The following is an 18,660-nucleotide window of genomic DNA, read 5'->3' as shown; positions in this document are numbered from 1 at the left end:
ATTCACTTATAGTCAAAATGTATTTTCTCTCCTTTATTGCAGTCAACCATTAGGAATTTTCAATCTTCTCAAAAAGGAGATACTCATCATAAAATGACAGCATTCATTCTTGTGTGGAATCTGAATTTCATTATGCATCATGTGAGAACTGTTAAAAAGACTCTGCCTTATTACTCTGTTTTTATTAAATCATCTAATAATGCAATGTTCCAATAAAATCAATAGTGCAATATGAATAAATATCTTTGCTATGATGAGTCATATTGCACTGCTTGTGTCTGTTAGAGAAACACAATTTGTTTAAAAAAGCTGATTTTGGAAAGCATACTTTTGTCATTAATGTGAAAATGAAGGAAATAATTCTATGTGTAGTTTGTTCTAGTTTACAGCCTGTAATAAATCATAGAAACTGTCAGTAGTGGTGGCTGCTTCTCTTTTTGGTTGTCTTGGTGGGAGTGGATCTTCATTATTGTCATCCTGAATGACCTCATAAACAGGAGTCTGTGAAGAGGAACAATATATATATATATATATACATATATATACATATATGTATATATATTAGCTTGACACAATTAAAAAATTAAAGTTATTTTCAACACCAATATTTTTGTTTCTGTGACTTTTTTCTCACCATTTCAGTGCTTGACTGTTCAGTTCCTACAAATAGAAAATGTAATTTCGTCAAGGCTTTCAAGACATTTGTACATTGGTTGTGTAGTCCCTCCACCAGATTCAGTACCTGCATCCTTGTTGCGCTTCCTCTTCATGTACATGTAAAATCCTCCAGCGACTAGACACATCAGGATGCCCAAGGGAAGGACTGACCATGCAAGTCTTTGCAGAGCTGTGAATATGAGATTATTACCATTTTACATTAGTTTACTCAGCAACATGGGTGCATTTTCTCATATGTGTTCATTTTATTGAGGAAGAGTAATAATAAGGTAATAATACATACGGTTAACAGGTTGCCATGTCTTTGATATCATCACAGCACCCTCTCTATGCACACAACAGGCTATTTCAACTGATCTCACTGGAAGAACTGGTAAGAATAGTGTGGATATTATGGTGTTATTGGCATTCATTAAACTTCCCTGCCAGCCATACTGGCTGCTTCCACACCAAGTTACACTGAAATCCATTTCACATTCTTGAGCACAGGTAAGCACACAAGTCAAGGTGAGATTATCTCCTCCTGGCCCGTACTTTGTTGTAACTGTGGAGACAAACGGCATGTTTTTACAGATGTGACACAGCATAAATGCAATACAAGTAATTTTCCGTTTTAGCACCTGCATAGAGGTTTTCTACACTCACCGTCAAGGGTATGCAGTCTGACTTTGTTCAACACCTTCTGCTCACCAGTGGACTCTGAACATTGATAGTCACATGAATACAAAGCACTCACTTCCCTAATGAACAGCAATGAATCTTCCTTTACATGAAAAGCCCTTGTTTGACCCTTCTCAGGTGACATATCAGCTGTCAGTGGCCTCCCACACACAGTCCACTTCACACTGCCACCCACACCAAGAGAGGAAGTGTTGGTACAAGAAAATGACACTGATTCACCGACTGCAGCAAACACTTCCTCTATACCATCTGGGGGAAAAGTGACACTGTGTTAGAACATGCAAATATTAAACACATATTTAGTTAGCGGTATGGTCATTTACAGTTTGGTACCTGTTACTGTTGTTGTGTAACTGATGGTGGCTTTAACCATGTCCTTCTTGCTTATTTGGCATTTCCATTTTCGATGATGATCTGTCAGTTTTTTAGTGATGATCAGTTTAGAGAAGCAATTAGAGGAATTTTCAAAGTGAAATCTACTTCCATTTATTGGTATGTTATCCTCAGTAGTCCACTTGATGTGTATGTCTCTGTCGCTACAAGGGACGTGACCTTTATACGTGTCGAGGAAACACTGAAGTTCTATTTTATCCTTCTCAGAAGTTGTTTTTTCAGTAACTGATGGATGACAAAAAGAAATCATGTGACCTCTGTGAAGTTATTATTAACTGTTGTTAAAGATTATTTTAGATGGAACTTACGTTTGAGAATCTGAAGTGAAACGCTTGAATTGAATGATCCACTCTCACAAGTGTAAAGTCGTGCATCATCATTCATCAGGTGATTTATCTGTAGAGAGCAGTTCCTCAGCATGACAAGCCTGTGGGCGTTTGGACCTGTCACCTTTCCTGCCTTCACCACCTCAGTAACTGTTCCAAACTGTCCAGCCATATTCCAGTTAATAGAACTGCAGGATTTAATGGAGGGTATGCTACATGGCAAAATTATATTTTCTGCTAGTATGGCAAACATGACATCTGTAAGATAAGATGAAAAAAAACCAAAAAACTTTTAAACACATATAACTAAGTTAGTCTTGTTAGATAGAACAGAGAAGTGAGGCAAAAAGTTACACATACAAAATGGGGCACACAATTCATGTTCAGTAGTTGCTCACCAGATAGAAAAGTTAGGTAGAGCAGAGTTAAGTTATCTCCAAAAATAAATAAACAGGCAATAGTATATATAATATATGTTCATAATTACCAGACGACTGAAGTCCAGATACTGCCAGTGTAAAAGAAAGGACATAATATCCTAACAATGAAAAGGAAGACATCCTTCCATCCATAGAAGTTGTAGATTTTCTTGCTTATTGCTTAATAATTTAAAAAGCAGAACTCATATTACCGGAAATGTCGACTCATTTTTAGTTGAAGACCAATCTGTGTGAGTTGTCCTTCTCAGAGACCACTGCCCTGACACTTTTATTTACAACTGTGACCATGATATAGGATAATAACTTGTGTACTATCCATTGTGTGTGTTTTCATGTAACATTTTTCCTGTTTGTCAGATGTGTAAAATGATAATAATTTCCAATGCAAACTGCTGAAACATGTGTCCAACCCAGTGATGCTTGCCAATACTGTCCTTCATTGTAGGCCAATTTTCCAAGTTGTTCAGCATGTGTCCACTGAGTGGTGCTGCCGGACTGAATGACAGATATTCCTAATATAAGTTTACTACTATTTGACCAGTTTCAGTGTCCAGTGAATTCTGTGAACCTGAGGTTTTGATTTACAGTTCCAAATTAACTGTGAGTACATTTGTTCATGTTTGTTCGGAGTACTTCTCATTTTCCATTATGAAAGAATACATTCTTGCAATTTCCACTCTCCACTAATGATCTTGAGGGCAACGTGTAATTATTGCTTTAATTATTATTTTATGTATTTATTTTGTAATAAAGTTTATAATTAACATAAGCACTAACAATGCTTTGCTTTACTATAGGGAAACAAAATCACTGAACATTTATTGCTCCAACCCAGGTTTAGTTTAGAAAGAAATTATTAAGAAGTTATTACTAAATCATTTAAATCAATTGAATTATTATTAACCCATCAGTGCATCATTTTAATCATGATATTTAAGATTTAAAGTATGTATGAATGTACGAGTATTGATGAGAACATACACAAGTGTTCAGTTACTGTTTTTACTTTAAAAGTTAAAAAGATTATTAACTTGCACAGAAATGCACAATGTTTGAGCAACAATTAAGCATTACACTCTGTTCAGTTTAGAAATCACCCATCAGTCTTGGACGTGCCATAACTTTGTAGGATTTGACCTTGAGCACAACACTAGCAACTCCTTTCAAGTCGGGCAGAGAGGACTTGGCCTCAGGGAGGATGAACTCGAAATCTCTCAGCAAGTAGGCTGTGAATAGAAAGAGCTCCATTTTGGCAACAGACTCCCCAAGGCAGAGCCGAGCCCCCCCTCCGAAGGGCATCAGGGCTCGGGTGGAGCCTCCTCCTCCTTCCAGAAAGCGCTCTGAAAGAAAGAGAGAGTGGATATTTATTTGAGATCTACTGTGCCAAGTGAAAGGAATGCATATCACCCAGTAGTTCCAGCAATACCTGGCATGAAACTGTACGGGTCAGTCCAAACTGCAGGGTCATGGTGCGCTCCAAAAAGATTCGGAATGATGACTGTGTTCTTAGGGATGAAATAACCTGCAATACTGAATGTGGTAAGAAGTGCAAAGTAAATGTTATCAGGTAATGTGATTTGTGATTTTTTTCCACAATCAGGCAGAAACACTCAACACTAGTACCATACTTCAATACAAGTTTGAGTTAAGTGTACTTTACATAAGTATTTCCATTTTATGTTACTATATACGTCATGCATCTCCACTGGAAAATACTGGACAATTCATTTCTCTACATTGATTTCACTGTTATACAGCAGAATTAGTGGTTACTCTGCAGATTAAGATTTTACATTAAACAAACCAAAATTGTAACATCAGAATAAAGAGTACATTTTTTACATTCTACATCATTGTTACCTTCTACATAATAATTTGTTGACTTTTGGTACTTTAGTAAAGTTAGCTGATAATACTAATACCATGTTTGTTCTTCGGCTTCCACTTCTACTATTTTCAGTTGTCAATTTGCACTTATTCACTATTATAAAAAGGGATAATTCTGCATAGGTTACAGTTGCATCCTATGCTACCTCTTTCTTTTTGTTTCTTAGTTTGGGTTTTTAAAATATTTATTTTCATTTTAAACAGTTGTTGTGCATCCATGTTCAAAAGCCCTTCCAGGTTTTTGTATTAATGAAGGGTCAAATATAAGTCTTCTGGTACGGGTCTTTATCAGATCTGTCAGGTGGTCTGTATTATAGTAACATGCAACAAAGCCCACACATAAATGCTGTCAATAATAATCAGTCGCTGACCAGCTATCTCTGATGGCTCTGTGTGGCACCGCCAGTGGAGCAACTGGCCTGAGTCTGAGCACCTCATTGATCAGAGAACACAGCACAGGAAGTTTGTGTCTGTCACTGTACTTGGGGTCTTGTCCCTCCAGCACTGTACGCAACTCCTCATGTACCCTAGTCTGCACCTGAAGATTGAAGTAAGAGAGTTGAGAACACTGAGATAAACATCAATCAAGGTACATTTATTGTTTTATGGTATTTTTGTGATGATGTGTCATGCCTCTGGTCTGTGCAAGAGAAAAGCTATAGTCCAGTTGAGCCAGGCTGCAGTGGTCTCTGTTCCCCCAATGAGAAGGTCCACAGTTGCCATGTGAATGTGAGTATCTGTCAGGAGCTAAATACGAATGCATGAGGACATATCTTTTAGTACACGTGTACTAATTATTATGGAAATACAATTGTAGTTCCAGGATGATTCATATTTCTCAAAATGTCAGCTCCATTAGAGAAAAAAATGTATCTCTTAAAATAAAGAGGATAATATAAAAAATACACATCCAAATCCAATTCATACACTGCTATCCATGTGATTAACAAATAGATTATAACAGTATTATATTACTTACTGCTCCTTGTTCTGTGATGTGATGTTTTTCAAGGCCCTGCAGGAGTGAGCCTGTGATAGCATCTTCAGTTTTCTTGTCTTGTGACTGTACAGGTTTATATACATTAATATAACAGGATTCATCACCTATGCTGGATACGTACTGAAGGAAAATTGATTTAAGTGTGAAAGGTGGCTATGATATGACTTTAATTGATGCTTTGATACTAAGCTTTATGTTGAGTTTCTTGATTATGACTACTTGATTTGACTCAGATTTTTTTTTTTTTGCTTTAACTGAAGTTATTGCACACAAGTGTTATCTAATCAATAAGCCACACCAGGCCTTTTTTGCCTGTTATCAGAGAAAATTAGCATATCATGTTTTCAAGTGAAAAAACAAACAAACAACATTTTCATTTGTTGTTTTGCATTTGTTGTTACTGACCTTGTAGTTGTTGATGTGTTTTCCTATAATTTCATCTCTCCTTGCCACCTCTTTCAGGAGACGGGCAAACACAGGATTGGGTAATTTCTTTTAAAAGAACAGATTACGTAATTTGTGAATTCCCTTTCTCAAGTTGCTTGTTTATGTATACACCCTGTGATCTACAGCCAGGATGATATACTCTATATTATATATTTACTGACTCGGAGCAGTGGGAAGGAGTCCAGAGCAGAAATCCAAGAGGAGCCCCACAGACCAACGATCTCATTCAGACAGTTGTGCAACTGTTGCAGTTCTGAAGAACTCTTGTCATACTGAAAAGCACACAGGTATATGGTTTAAGGCATCTTACCAATTAAATAAACTCTTCAGTAATAGATCAGTACATTATGACTACACTTGCACGCTGCTAAAAAGGGCAACATAAACAGTGACCTTGCCCAGTTCCCAACATAAACAGCCAGCCGAGCACACAATCATGCTAGGAAAGCTGCTGTTTAAGTAGACTTTTTTTTTCTCCAATACAATTTTCATATCCTCAGAGGATACAAATTGAGCCAAAGGAGAAAAGACACTCACTTCTTTTCCAAAAGCCAGAGTGGTGATCACATTACTGGCTGCCACTGTGAAATCCTCTGAGAGATCAACAGGACTGCCTTGATAGTCCATTAAAACCTGAAGAGTAAATAGATCATTTTAAATGCTTCATATGTTTACGTGACCACTTTGGAAATTCTCCAACCTTTGGATTGCTGCTCACAGACCTTTTTTTTTTTGGTGAGGCGTAATTAATCCTCATAACAATTTGATCTTCTTGTGTTCTGTACCTTTCGCAGGTGAACTGCTTGTCTTTCAATCACATCATGCAAAGACTGCTGGCAGCAACGCTGCAAGGCACTGTGGACAAGACGGCGATGTGCCCTCCATTCTTCACCATAGTCTCCCAGAGAGATGGAGCGCCCTCCTCCAGACACAATATCTCCTGATACAAGTCAGAAAAAGACTTTAGGTTCACTCAATAATAACTATTATTGCAAAACAACTTTGAGATGTTCACCTGTGTATGAAATTGGTCTCCCTGCAAAGTCAGACCATTTCTTCACCAGTGCTTCTCTAATGACTTCACTACTATTAAGGACCACCATGGCTGGAAAAAACAAAACATATAGTATTTGTACGGGGGCTTTGACATGGTGGCTATCTGTATTGTCCACAATAAAGTGTTGGTGAGCTTGCTTTTCTGTGAACTTGTGATATAACAAAATCCATAAATTTTAAATTTGATGATTACTAGTGTTTCCACATTTAAGCTGGTAAATGCTTCCATAGCGTTGTGCCAGATTGGTCAGGTGAATTGGTAGATGATCATGTGCCAGCTCCATCATATTGCCAATGAGGAAGAAGCTGGGAGGACCTGGGAGGGAGGGAGATGAGGAGTAGGGAAGAAACTGGTAGAGAAACTGAAGTCCAGATTCAATTGCTATATAAAAAGAGTTAGAAAAGACAAAGGCAAGACAAAGAGAGAATTATTACAAATCATAGAAATCAATTAGATCCGTGTTGTAGTAGTCTTATTTATGGAAATCTATATTTTCATGAAATTAAAATAATTGTTTGTACAACCCACACTTTATAATATAAATCTACAAATAACAAATAGTTACCTGTAAGCTTACTCCCCCTGTGAGCTTCCTGTATGGATTTGTCTCTTTGACCATATATGCAAATCAGCAGCAACAGCAGTAAAACTAGGAGTACAATTCCCACGCTGATCACTGATATTTCCATTGCCATTTTATGTCTTGTTGCTGTCCCACTTCAGAAAGCTGGTCTTTGCACTGCTTGTCTCATTTATAGTCACCTCATCAGTATCTTAACATGTAAGCTTGTTGGTCGTTCACTAAACTCAAGGATGTCTAAATATTTATTTTGGTCAAGAAAACACTGATGACTCACCTCATGATAGGATGAATGCAACACATCTAACAAGAGACAGACTGGAAACATTTGGCCTTGCTGAAGGGCATGATAACATGACATGAAACACAGTCATATCCGCATTTCTTTATCTTGCAGAGAAAGAGTCCAATGAATGAAAAAACATTTTTCCCTCAAAGGATTTGGATGTTTAATTTCACTCTTACAAAAAGAAAACAGCCACGATTCAGACCCACGTAAGCCACATTTATTCCAATGGAGTGAGACAGTGCATATTTAATTACAGTAGTAGTGAGGTGGCATACCATGGTGGTGCATAAAAGCGTATTAGAGTCAAAACATAAATGCGTTGAAATGGACGGGTCAGACAGAACAGTAGAACAGTACACAAAAAGTTGCAATAAAAACATTTCTCAGCTCTGATGGTACTCCCAAAAGAAATAGAACAACAACAAAAACAAACTGAAACAAATCCTGGTAAATTGAAACACACTCATTATTACAGCTCTCAAAACAACTGCACATGCATTTTCAGTTGAAAAGTGACATGCAGCAACAATGGGATCCATCCCCTGTGGATGTCTGTAGCTCTGAAACCCCGGATGTAAGATTTTCAGGTTGGACAGCAAATGTAGGCTAATGTATCCTTAGCCATGAGTCGCAGGAGAGAACCTGGACGGTCTGAACTTCATCTCAGTGAATGGAATGGAGGAGTCTTTACCTTTCCAGTCAATCCAGACCACTCCCTGTATAATAACAAACAGAAAAGTTTTTGTGTGCCATATCACAGAAGTTAAAACTGTCAAAGTTCAGTAGAGATTAATCGTACCTGATTATTACTGTTTGTGCCATAAAGACCATTGAGGTTGGTCTTGTAGCAGTTCTTGTACCACCAGCCTCCCATGTAGGCCTTGGCACAGTGGATCCCCAAAGAATCAGGGTCCTTGTCCCGAGCTGAGAATGGGCGACCATTATGGTACCTCATAGAGTCACCTGACAAAGAAAACATGGACATTGAGGTCATAGGTCTGAATTGTGACGCATTTGCTGCATTTTCAGGAAAACTCAGCTCTTATTTGGTTTTCAAAATTGCACCTGATGTTCCTGTGTAGCCAGACACTGTGAGGGTGTAGAGCTTTTCTTCTGAATCAATGGAGAAGTTGGCATAGTGAGCGAAAGCAGTATCATTTCCAGATCGCATGTCCACTCTCAGACTCACAGGGCCAATACTGGTCAGGTTGTGCAGCAGCTCATTTCCTGATGAAGGTAGGGAGGAAGAGTGAACAGTTTAATTTACTGATTGACTTACTGAATAATATTTGGTGCAGATGTGATGATAACATACCAAGCCAGAACTCTTCACTGAGGTTCCCAAAACCAACCCTGTATTCACTCCAGGTTCTGTAGAAATCAGTCTTTCCATTCATCCTCCTTTGGAAGACCTAGAAAACACACAACAGGTTTCTGGCTACTGTCTAAATGCATTCAGGATTTTCTTCAGTGCAAGGTAAAATGTCTCTCACCGTCCAGCCACCTCCATCAGTCTCCATATCACAGTAGACTTTGACTGCTTGTCCCTCTCTACCTTGCGGGTAGATATTCACCTCTCCTGACTGCAGAGCTCCATTCAGCAGCTCCTGAGAGCACTCAGTGGGGAAAGGAAAACGCACTTTCCCTAAGTGAAGAGAAAAGGTATTGGAGTAGTGATAAACTTATATTTATGGAGTAGTGACAGAGCAGATATAGTAAGGGGTTCATATAGTGGTTCATCTTAAGGTTTGCATTACTTAAAGTACATTACCTGTAAGGAATTCTGTGGTGATAAGAGGTGTGTAGTGTCCATTTCTCTCGCCTTGTACCAGAACAATATAGCGTGACATAGGCAACAGCCCGGTGAGTTTATACTCTGTAATGGTGGGCTCCAGGGTCAACTCCTAATGTATACATATAAATACACAGCGAGTTAATATTTTTAGCATTTTGTAGATGTTGGGAATCTTTTTTTAAGTGCCAGTGATAAAGGAATTCTCACTTTTGTTTCCTCTCCTACCACCTGGTAGATCACTCTGTAGCTGTGATAAACAACAGTGGATGTTTTCCAAACTATCAGTGCAGAACGAGGACCAACCTCACTGGCTTTAACCACTAAGGGACACAAAAATGCACAAACATTTCATTTACACACTTTAAAGGGAACACCATGCTTTTTGTAATATAGTTATTTTTAAAGTTCCAAAATTTGAGGTGAAATGCTCTATTTACAACATAACCTCTCCTCCCTCCTCATTATGACATCTGATTGTTTGTGCGTAACCACAAATGGCCATTCGATTTATATCCTTTGTTGCTAAGTTTGTAGCTAAAGTTGTTCCCTGGACTAATCGCTTTGTCTACTTATATATTTCTGAGCACATTTCAGCCAAGATATGTACAAATGTATTTGAGAAGTTCCCGTTTTGAGTAAAAAATGAAAAAGGAAGTGAAATCCCACTACTACTGTTTGTTTTCATAGCCTCTGGAACTGCTGGAAGTCTGTTGAGGGACAGCGTCTGGAAGCTAACCAATCATAACAGAGTTGGCTCAATGGGAAGAGGGCCTTAAAGAGCTAAATCTGCTTGTTTTAGACAGAGGCTGAACTCAGGGTTTGTATAAAGGGCCAGTATTAAGATCAGTGAGAAGTAAATCATTTTAAAGCATACAAAGATATTCCTGCACAGCCCCAGAATTAAAAGACCAGGAAATGTGAATAATATGTTCCCTTTAAACGCTGAAGACTCTGAGCCCACCCTATCACAAAAAGGCATTTCAATTCTTAGAGCAGGAATCAAGTATACAAGCACAATCCTAATTTATTGGATCCCCCTTCTGCTTACCATTAGCAGTAGTAAATGTAGTTGAGATGGCTGTACTCTGGAGACTGTCCTTCTGGCTCAGGACTTTGACTGTGTATAGGGTGCCTCTCTGCAGGCCTCTCAGCTGGTGCTCCACTGAGTTTCCAGACAGCATCACTGTCACTGTCACATTAGGAGCTGTGGCAAGAAGGAGAAATAAAAACACTTGGCTAAGTGCTTCGTCATTAGTCACTAGAGTAGCATAATGTATTTAGTACTCACTCTTGGAGGACTCATAGCTGATGATAAAGCGGTCTACTTTCCCTAAACTGGGAGTCCATTGCAGCACAGCTCTGGTATCTGTCACATTGACGGCTTGAAGATGTGTTGGGGCCGCAGGCACTGCCGACAATACATAGTGGGTTTATTCTTGTTTTTACATGTCAAGGCATCAAAAGTGTAACTGTAGCTAACACTAAGCTTAACTAACTGTGTACCTGTGGTGATGGTGGAGGTGAGGGCATCACTCTGGGCTCTACCTTGTGTAGAGAATACTGCGATCACGTAGGAGGACCCAGCAGATAGATTGGACAGAACCACATGCGACTGCTTAGAGTCAATGCTCATAGCCCGACTCTCCCCTGGCATAATGACACAGGACAAATACAACATTTAAATTCTTCACTTACACTATCTTATTAAATATCCACACTGACTGACAGGAGACATAATATGTATAATTTAAGTTAAATAATTCTGAGCTGTGGAACAGTTTTGACAGACCTGTGACAATGTGAGTGTATGTGATCCTGAAGCCTGTGAATGCAGTCTTTGGTTTGGACCAGGACACAGTGACAAAGGACTCAGTTACATTGCTGAAAACCATGTCTGTCGCTGGCTCAGGTCCTGAAAAAAACAAGGAGGTTATTATTACCATTTATTAGCATTAGCATTGACAAATCCACAAATTATTCAAATTATCATTATTCAAATGATAATTTTGGTAGTACTTTAATTACCTGTAGTTGCAATAACTCTGTGAATCTTTGATCTCCTCTCAGCAGCTGTACCATATATGTGCAGGATGTAGCGTGTGTTTGCCCGTAGGTTACTAAACTCAACAGAACGTACGTTGCCAGGGACCATCATAGTGATCCTCTTGGTCTCAACTCTACCTCTTGATACAACAACTTTACCAGAGGAAGCAGTTACGTTCACGCTTTCGCTGTGTACCTGGAATTCTGTTGTGTTTTTAGCTGTGGACACCTTTTCTCCTTCAAGAGTTTCCTCTTCAAACTCCTCATATTCGTCTTCGTCACCCTCTGTTCGAGGCTCTCTTCTGACCACAGTGAAGTTCTTGAACATTCCTTGTGGTGATGACCATGTGACAGTGAAGCTGTAGGAGGAGATGTTCACAACCTTCACAGAACCTAATCCAGATCCTCCCATCCTTCTGGTGCTCACGCCAGAGACATGGGTATTCGTTTTGTTCTGCAGAACCCGAGCCTCATCTGAAGTTGCTGTGATGGTTGAATTCACTATATACTGACTTTTCTGTGTAACTCTTCCTTTTCCAATCTTGCCAGCGTCCGTGTTTCTGTTATCAGCAGATTGCGCATTTACAGTTTCTACTTTGACCTTCTTGATATGTTTTGGTCCAAAGGATTGAGTAACATTCTTTTCAGCCAGTGTGGATTGCTCAATGCTTTCCTTCCCTGTTCTGGTTTTATTTATTGCCATAACCTTTGATAGTACAGTTACAATTCTAGTCGTACCATTCAATTTCTTTACATTACTTTGGGTTACATTAGTGTGAGGTTCATCTTTTAGTTGATTAGATTTAGGAAATGATTTGCTCTCAGTTCCTTCCTTAACTAGCTTGAGGTCAGTTTTTTGGAGGATCTTTTTAGAGGTCAGGACTGTAGTTTTGCCTTTGCGGGCCTCCTCTTGCTTTCTCCCCTCATGTTTCAACAGAACTTGACCAACAGTGGGGCGGATGGTCTTTGTGGTACTTGAAGAACCTTTTAGAGTTATTTTTTTAACAGAAGCATCTAGTTTTGCTTGTGTTTTAACAAGACCTGTTTTGGCAATAGTGGCGACTTTGGGTTTGGCATCAGTCTCCTTGGCCAGAATACCCTTCTTTTGGTCCTTCTTCTCAAAGAGTGTGAGCTCTACTTTGGTGGGTTTTTCCTGCATGTTTTCCTTGATGACATTGCTGTCTTTGTTCACCTTCCCTTTGGTAGATTCTGAAATTGCAGAGTAGTAGGGTCAAAGTATGAATTAAATATTTGTCAAAGGACAAAAAAAGACATTCCTGCATGTCTACCAGTGCAAACTCTCACTTACTTTTACTACACTCTGCTCCATCAGCACACTTACTGCAGTCTGAACCCAGAAATCCCTTTCGGCAGACACATTTTCCCTTCTGACATTCCCCATTGCCACTACAGTCATTTTGACATGTTGGAGAACATGGACCTGGGCAACAACAAAAAAGATAAGGTAAAATTATTAAATCCACATTATAATGAGTTGTGTCAACTATAATAAAAAAGCAGAAGAGTACCAAATATACAGATTACAAAACTGACATTGAAAAAATCATACATTTCTCTTTCAGGGTGGACATCTCTCTCTCCAGTCGGGCCACACGTCCTTTCAATGCAGACATCTCAGCCTCACAGCTCCCGGTGCATCCACCAGGCAACAAACTGATCTTGTGTGTCATCACCAGAGGAGCGCCAGGCTTCAGCTTGAGCTCTTGCTCCTTGGTGTTGCTGGACTCACAGCCCTCACTAATGACTACCTTGATTGGTTGCACAGCGGCGGGCTTTTCCTTGGTACTGGTGGGAGCCTTGACTACAGCAGTCTGATTGCCAGAGGCTGTGACCTTATCTTTGTCAGCTGCAGAACCACTAGCTGTAGCAGACTTCACTGGTGTTGAGAGAGCAGTTTGAACAACTGTGGGGGCAGACTTGTCTTTGGGGTTCTTCACATCATTGATGGAGGGAGATTTAACTACAGCAGTCTGATTGATGGAGGCTGTGAGCTTGCTTTTGGTGGTTTTAGCACCACTGGCAGGAGCAGACTTTGTGGATGTTGACTGAACATTTTGAATGACAGCGGGGGCTGGCTTGTCTTTGGCAGTCTTCCCATCACTGGTTGAAGGAGATTTCATTGAAACTGTTTCATTGACCAAGGGTTGGAGTTTGTCTTTGGGGGTTTTAGCACCGCTTGGTGAAGCAGACTTTGTGGATGCTGACTGAACATTTGGAGTTCCAATGGCGATTGGCTTGTCTTTTGCAGCCTTCACATCACTGACTGATTTAGCTAAAACAGTCTGATTAACTGAGGCTGTGTGCTTGTCTTTGTTGGTCACAGTACCACTAGCTGTAGCCTTTATGGGTGACAGAGTGGTTTGAATTACTGCTGGGCTTGGCTTGCTTTTGGTGGTCACTGCAGAGTTGACTGCTGGAGGTTTTTGGTTGGTGGCTGGAGTGGGTAAAACTGTCTGATTACCTGTGTTTGGCTTTAGGGAAGGGCGAATGGTCTGTTTGGCAAGAGGGGCACTGGTTTTTGGTTTTGACAGGGTGAAAACGGCATTGGGTTTGGTCATGTTGCTTCCTGTGGAGTTTCTCCTCTCATTGGCCATGGTTTGAAAGGAGGGAAATGGAGCAAGAAGGAGGACAAGTCCTAGAGTAAACAGCATTTTGAGTCAGCAGCAGTAGCCAGAGATGGTTTTGCCTTTGGAGAATCGTTATGTAGGTTACTGTATTATAGCTTCCTCTATATTACAGCAACAAGTTGTAAAAAAGGATTTTGCCAGGCCTTACCTAGAAATAACAAAAAATGAAAGGGCTGAATTATGAGTGAGTTTAATGTATGAATTTTTATGCCAAGTCATTTTACAACTTTATTTTAATCCCAAGAAGGGCTTTGCTGAGCATACATGCTCTTTTTTAGCATTGGCCAGCTTCTCATTCACAGAGTTTCCATTCATGCCTTGATGCTCCCTTGCTTTATACAGTCAACTAAGAAGTGACACTGATGCAATTTCAGTTTTAGTGCCATGCTCAAAATTGACATGATAGCAGTGGCTAAGGCATTAAGTCTGCCGGATGACTTATCAGTCATGAGACCTTGTGAAACCTTTAGGTTCTCTTAAAGTTATGTGCTCTAAGCTGATATTTAGAAAGGTTCACCGGGCACAATCATTCATAAGAGCTTGTAAAAACCATGCTGTTTTTGATTCTCATCTTACTACATATTCCTCATCTTGTGTCTTGTATGTCACTTTTTATTGAACTTTTGATAATTACCTTTTTTCAAATCTTATCTGAGCATTGCTGCAGGGAATTAAATGTTTATAAAGAAGTATGCTATAAAATGTTTCTTTGAAAATTGTGCTTACTGATATATTTAAAATTAAGGAAAACTAAATGAGATGAAAAATGCAGCAGTGTTCTAATCAGCCATAATAGTTCATTCAGTGGCTTGCCAAACCAAGTAAAATCTAAATGAGCTGGTTTTGAACAGGAAGCAAGAAGGTGACTTGAGCGGGAAGTCTGAGAGTCTGCTGGAGAGACGACACAGAGCGCTAACAGAGCTTCACTGTATAGAACTGAGGGACACTGTACGTCTTTCACTCTACAGAAGCTTACATAATCCCCTGCACCCGCAATTCATAAAACCACTAATATAAATATGTCCAGCTTCGGCTTTTAATCTGTAGAAAATCAAATAAATCATGCGGCAGGTAAACACATTAGGATGCCTTACTACACATTAACCCAATGTTTTAAATGTATGAATTGAATGCACGTGGCAGTTCATGGATTAATTGATTAATTGGCTGCACTAAAGTGGGCGCCCATTACTTTTAACATGGAAATTATCATACTATCACAATATTCCTTTTATAAGAGTGCAAAATCATTCAAACTCAGAAATAATAATTGATAGTACAACCCTGTTTCCCAAATACCAGGTTGAAAATGTGTGCAGACTAACAATTGGAATATCATCTTCACATCTAATAAAAAGAAGCACAGTGCAACTGTTTGGATTTTCTTTTTTTCTGCAATTAAAATATGTTATTATCAAACAACAACATGACCCCTTTTCTATATATGTACTCAATTAAAATCAACAGAATATGTACAGCCAGGCTCTATCAAGGCATTATGATGTGAAGTAATAATCAATAGACATCAACATGGAGTATATGAGTCCATTCATTCAAATGAGTACTATTCTAACAAAAAATGAACTTACCAGAATAATGATTTTGTTCTTGGCGTTATGTCTTTGTTGCTCCCTCCATTTGATTGAAAAAACTTACATTGGCTTGCAGGGTATGATCTGGGAGGAAAGAGGTGAGAGAAAGGACCGCCACTAGAAAGGAGGAGAGTGATAAAGTCCGCTCCTACTTAAGGACCCCCCACCCCCCTCTCTCTCCTCCACCCCTAGTGGTCCCACTCTCTTAACCACCATGGAAAATATTTGTACTGGACTTACAAAAAGACTGGTATTTTTGCACAAATTGTGTATTAAATATGTTCAAATACACTCTTGTACCCTGTTACACAGGAAAACATTTTTGTTGTATTTCCAGTGATTTTGTAGTCAAGGGAAACACAGATAGGTTTAACAATATAAGTCAGAGTTTTTTGCTCAACATATGAATAATAAATCAGTTTGAATACATTTTGTATTGAATATAATATCTGGTGATTAGATTATAGTCAATATTTTCAAATAGCAATTTTCCTCTGAAACTAGAGAACATTTTTTTCATGTAACACAAAAATAACTCAACATACTGTTTGCATGTTTCAGCTTTGCATGGCTCGTGACAGTTATTTCAGCGTCTGCTTTTTGTAACTTGACTTCTACCAGACATTGCTAACACCTAGACACAGTCTCTGATTCAATGCAGCCCTGGTCTAAGAATCATGATTCAGCTGGAATACATAGGCGTAACACTGCAGGTATTCACCACTGACTCTGGGGGACAGGAACCTCTCGCTATATGAATTGGCTGCTTGTTGGAAGTAATGAGATGTAACTACGTGGGAGTTATGTAAGTGACCAAATATCCACCAGATTTAAGGAATGCTCTGTGAAGGCACTGCATCTCTGACCAAATGGCCACCCACCATCCCACCTTTTGTAAACCACATGAAGACAAGTACACCAAGGGTTCAGAGCAAACAGGCATAAGTGACATTTTCCTAATTTCACAGGAGAGCAAAAACAAAAGTTTAAATCACTGAAAGGTTTTATATTTTCAAAGATAATGTAAAATTCAGTTATTTTATGAAAAACTATCCTTGGTCATTGATAATACAATTATCTTGCCCTATAACATTATTATCATTATTTAATTTTGCATAAACTTTAAATTCCTGTAAAGTTATACTAAAATAGTGACCGCAGTTTTGGTGTAATCACTCATAAACTGCCCCAGCTCATCTTCATTAATGTTAGTTTCAAACTCGTTCTAATAAATCCTCAAAGTTTACCAAAAACATATGCAGTAGAACTGAATTGGCTAATCTATATATAATGAAATATATTCTTGTAATCAAATTGTTTAGTTACTAATACAATAAACAAGCAAAACCATGTTGCATAACAGCAGTGAAACTCTGGCTAACAGTTCTCTCTTGTTGTATTGAGCTACATATACTCACTCTATAGATGCTACGCTGTGGGTATGTAAGCACCCACAATTTAAAAATATATTTACCAGTAGATATTTTTGTTGAAAATGCTTTGAGCTTAGACGTTTTTCTTGGCAAGTACACCATGTTCTGATACTAACTTACAGTACACTATGGCACGCTTAGCAGGAGGGCAGACAATAATTTTTATGAATGATTTAGTTATCATGGTTTTTACGTGGCTGTGGAAATGTCAGGTGAACATATGATGCAGAACACTGAACCAGTCATATGGACTGAAAGAAGACCTAACAGATTTAGGATGGGAGATGTGAGAGTACTGAAGCAGAGAGGCTGCTGCCTGGATTGAAATGTGTTTGAAGTGTGATGTGTATGAACATAATGGCTGGATTAATGTCAGTTAAAGCTGGGGTACTTAAACATTGATCTGTCTTGTGCATGTTATTGGAAGAGAGAGAGATATAACAAGAAGACAAATATTGGAAACATGAAATAATGGAAATCAGTAAACACAAAGGAAACAGTGAAAAATGACAGGCAACCAACAATCCAAATGAAGGTAAAGTGAGCATAAATATCTATTCAAAAGCTTTACTACACAAATACAAAAAGTTGTATCACTGACTTACATACATAGTGTTTCTCTACAAGTATCCCCACATGCATACACACACACACACACACAAACACACACACACACACACACACACACACGCACACACACAGATTAGGACATGTACTGATTGTGTCTCTAACTTTGAATTTGAGACCAGTCAAAAGACATGTAATTCACGAGAGAAACACATGTTGTATCAGGTGCCCATCAGATATAATATGACATTTCTTTTAAAACTGGCCTGTTGCTTCTTTGGTTTACAAACCCACAAACAGATCAAGTCACCTAAATAAAAAACAGAGCAATCAATTGTCAATGTATTGTGGACTCCTGAGTGGGTGGTCCCACTCCATCAGTATCTCCATCTGGTGGCACCTCCAGGAACAGCTCCGCCTTCACCTTATTCCTCCACTCAGCAACGTAGACCACCCTCAAACCGCTGACCCTGTCTTGGCCTTTGGAAAAATGACTAGAAGACACACCTTCAACAGCTACAGCACACCTGACAAAATACGCATGGTCACACAAACTCCCCAGCCAATTTTAAACTTGTTGCTCAAGTATATTTGATGTGTCAGACTAAGTGCGTATGTAGTCAAACAAAATGCATTTGCAATAAATCTCTAACGGCAATCTATCAGAACTGAAATCTGTGTTTCAGTCTAAACTTTTAGTCTGTGTTTGCTGAGAGGAATGCTTTTGTTTTTGATTGTATTGCTGAAACACTGTAAATTAGCCAGTCAAGAAAATATAATGTGTAAAATATTGCACTTGACAAA

General features: G+C 38.9%; 2 protein-coding genes across 2 annotated transcripts; both read right to left on the bottom strand.

Moving 5' to 3' along the window:
• Positions 1–3,577: 3,577 nt before the first annotated feature.
• Positions 3,578–7,604, bottom strand: LOC128366354 (steroid 21-hydroxylase). Its single transcript, XM_053327038.1, has 12 exons — positions 7,475–7,604; positions 7,102–7,290; positions 6,868–6,957; positions 6,638–6,792; positions 6,390–6,485; positions 6,014–6,124; positions 5,811–5,897; positions 5,385–5,468; positions 5,039–5,152; positions 4,777–4,943; positions 3,945–4,048; positions 3,578–3,858 (listed from the first exon to the last, which is right to left on the bottom strand). Exons 1-12 carry the CDS (start codon positions 7,602–7,604, stop codon positions 3,605–3,607), a joined length of 1,581 nt encoding a protein of 526 aa, XP_053183013.1. The 3' UTR covers positions 3,578–3,604.
• A 791-nt stretch (positions 7,605–8,395) lies between these two features.
• Positions 8,396–13,307, bottom strand: LOC128366814 (tenascin-like). The gene is made up of 15 exons (XM_053327580.1): positions 13,187–13,307; positions 12,926–13,057; positions 12,658–12,825; positions 11,599–12,099; positions 11,363–11,485; positions 11,077–11,220; positions 10,862–10,981; positions 10,622–10,777; positions 9,781–9,893; positions 9,550–9,682; positions 9,272–9,423; positions 9,094–9,190; positions 8,844–9,005; positions 8,578–8,741; positions 8,396–8,494 (listed from the first exon to the last, which is right to left on the bottom strand). The coding sequence occupies exons 1-15, from the start codon at positions 13,305–13,307 to the stop codon at positions 8,396–8,398; spliced, it is 2,385 nt and encodes a 794-aa protein (XP_053183555.1).
• Positions 13,308–18,660: the final 5,353 nt, after the last annotated feature.

The sequence above is a fragment of the Scomber japonicus genome, chromosome 10, assembly GCF_027409825.1.
Source record: "Scomber japonicus isolate fScoJap1 chromosome 10, fScoJap1.pri, whole genome shotgun sequence".
NCBI lineage: Eukaryota > Metazoa > Chordata > Actinopteri > Scombriformes > Scombridae > Scomber > Scomber japonicus.
This window is presented reverse-complemented; position numbering and strand designations above follow the sequence as displayed.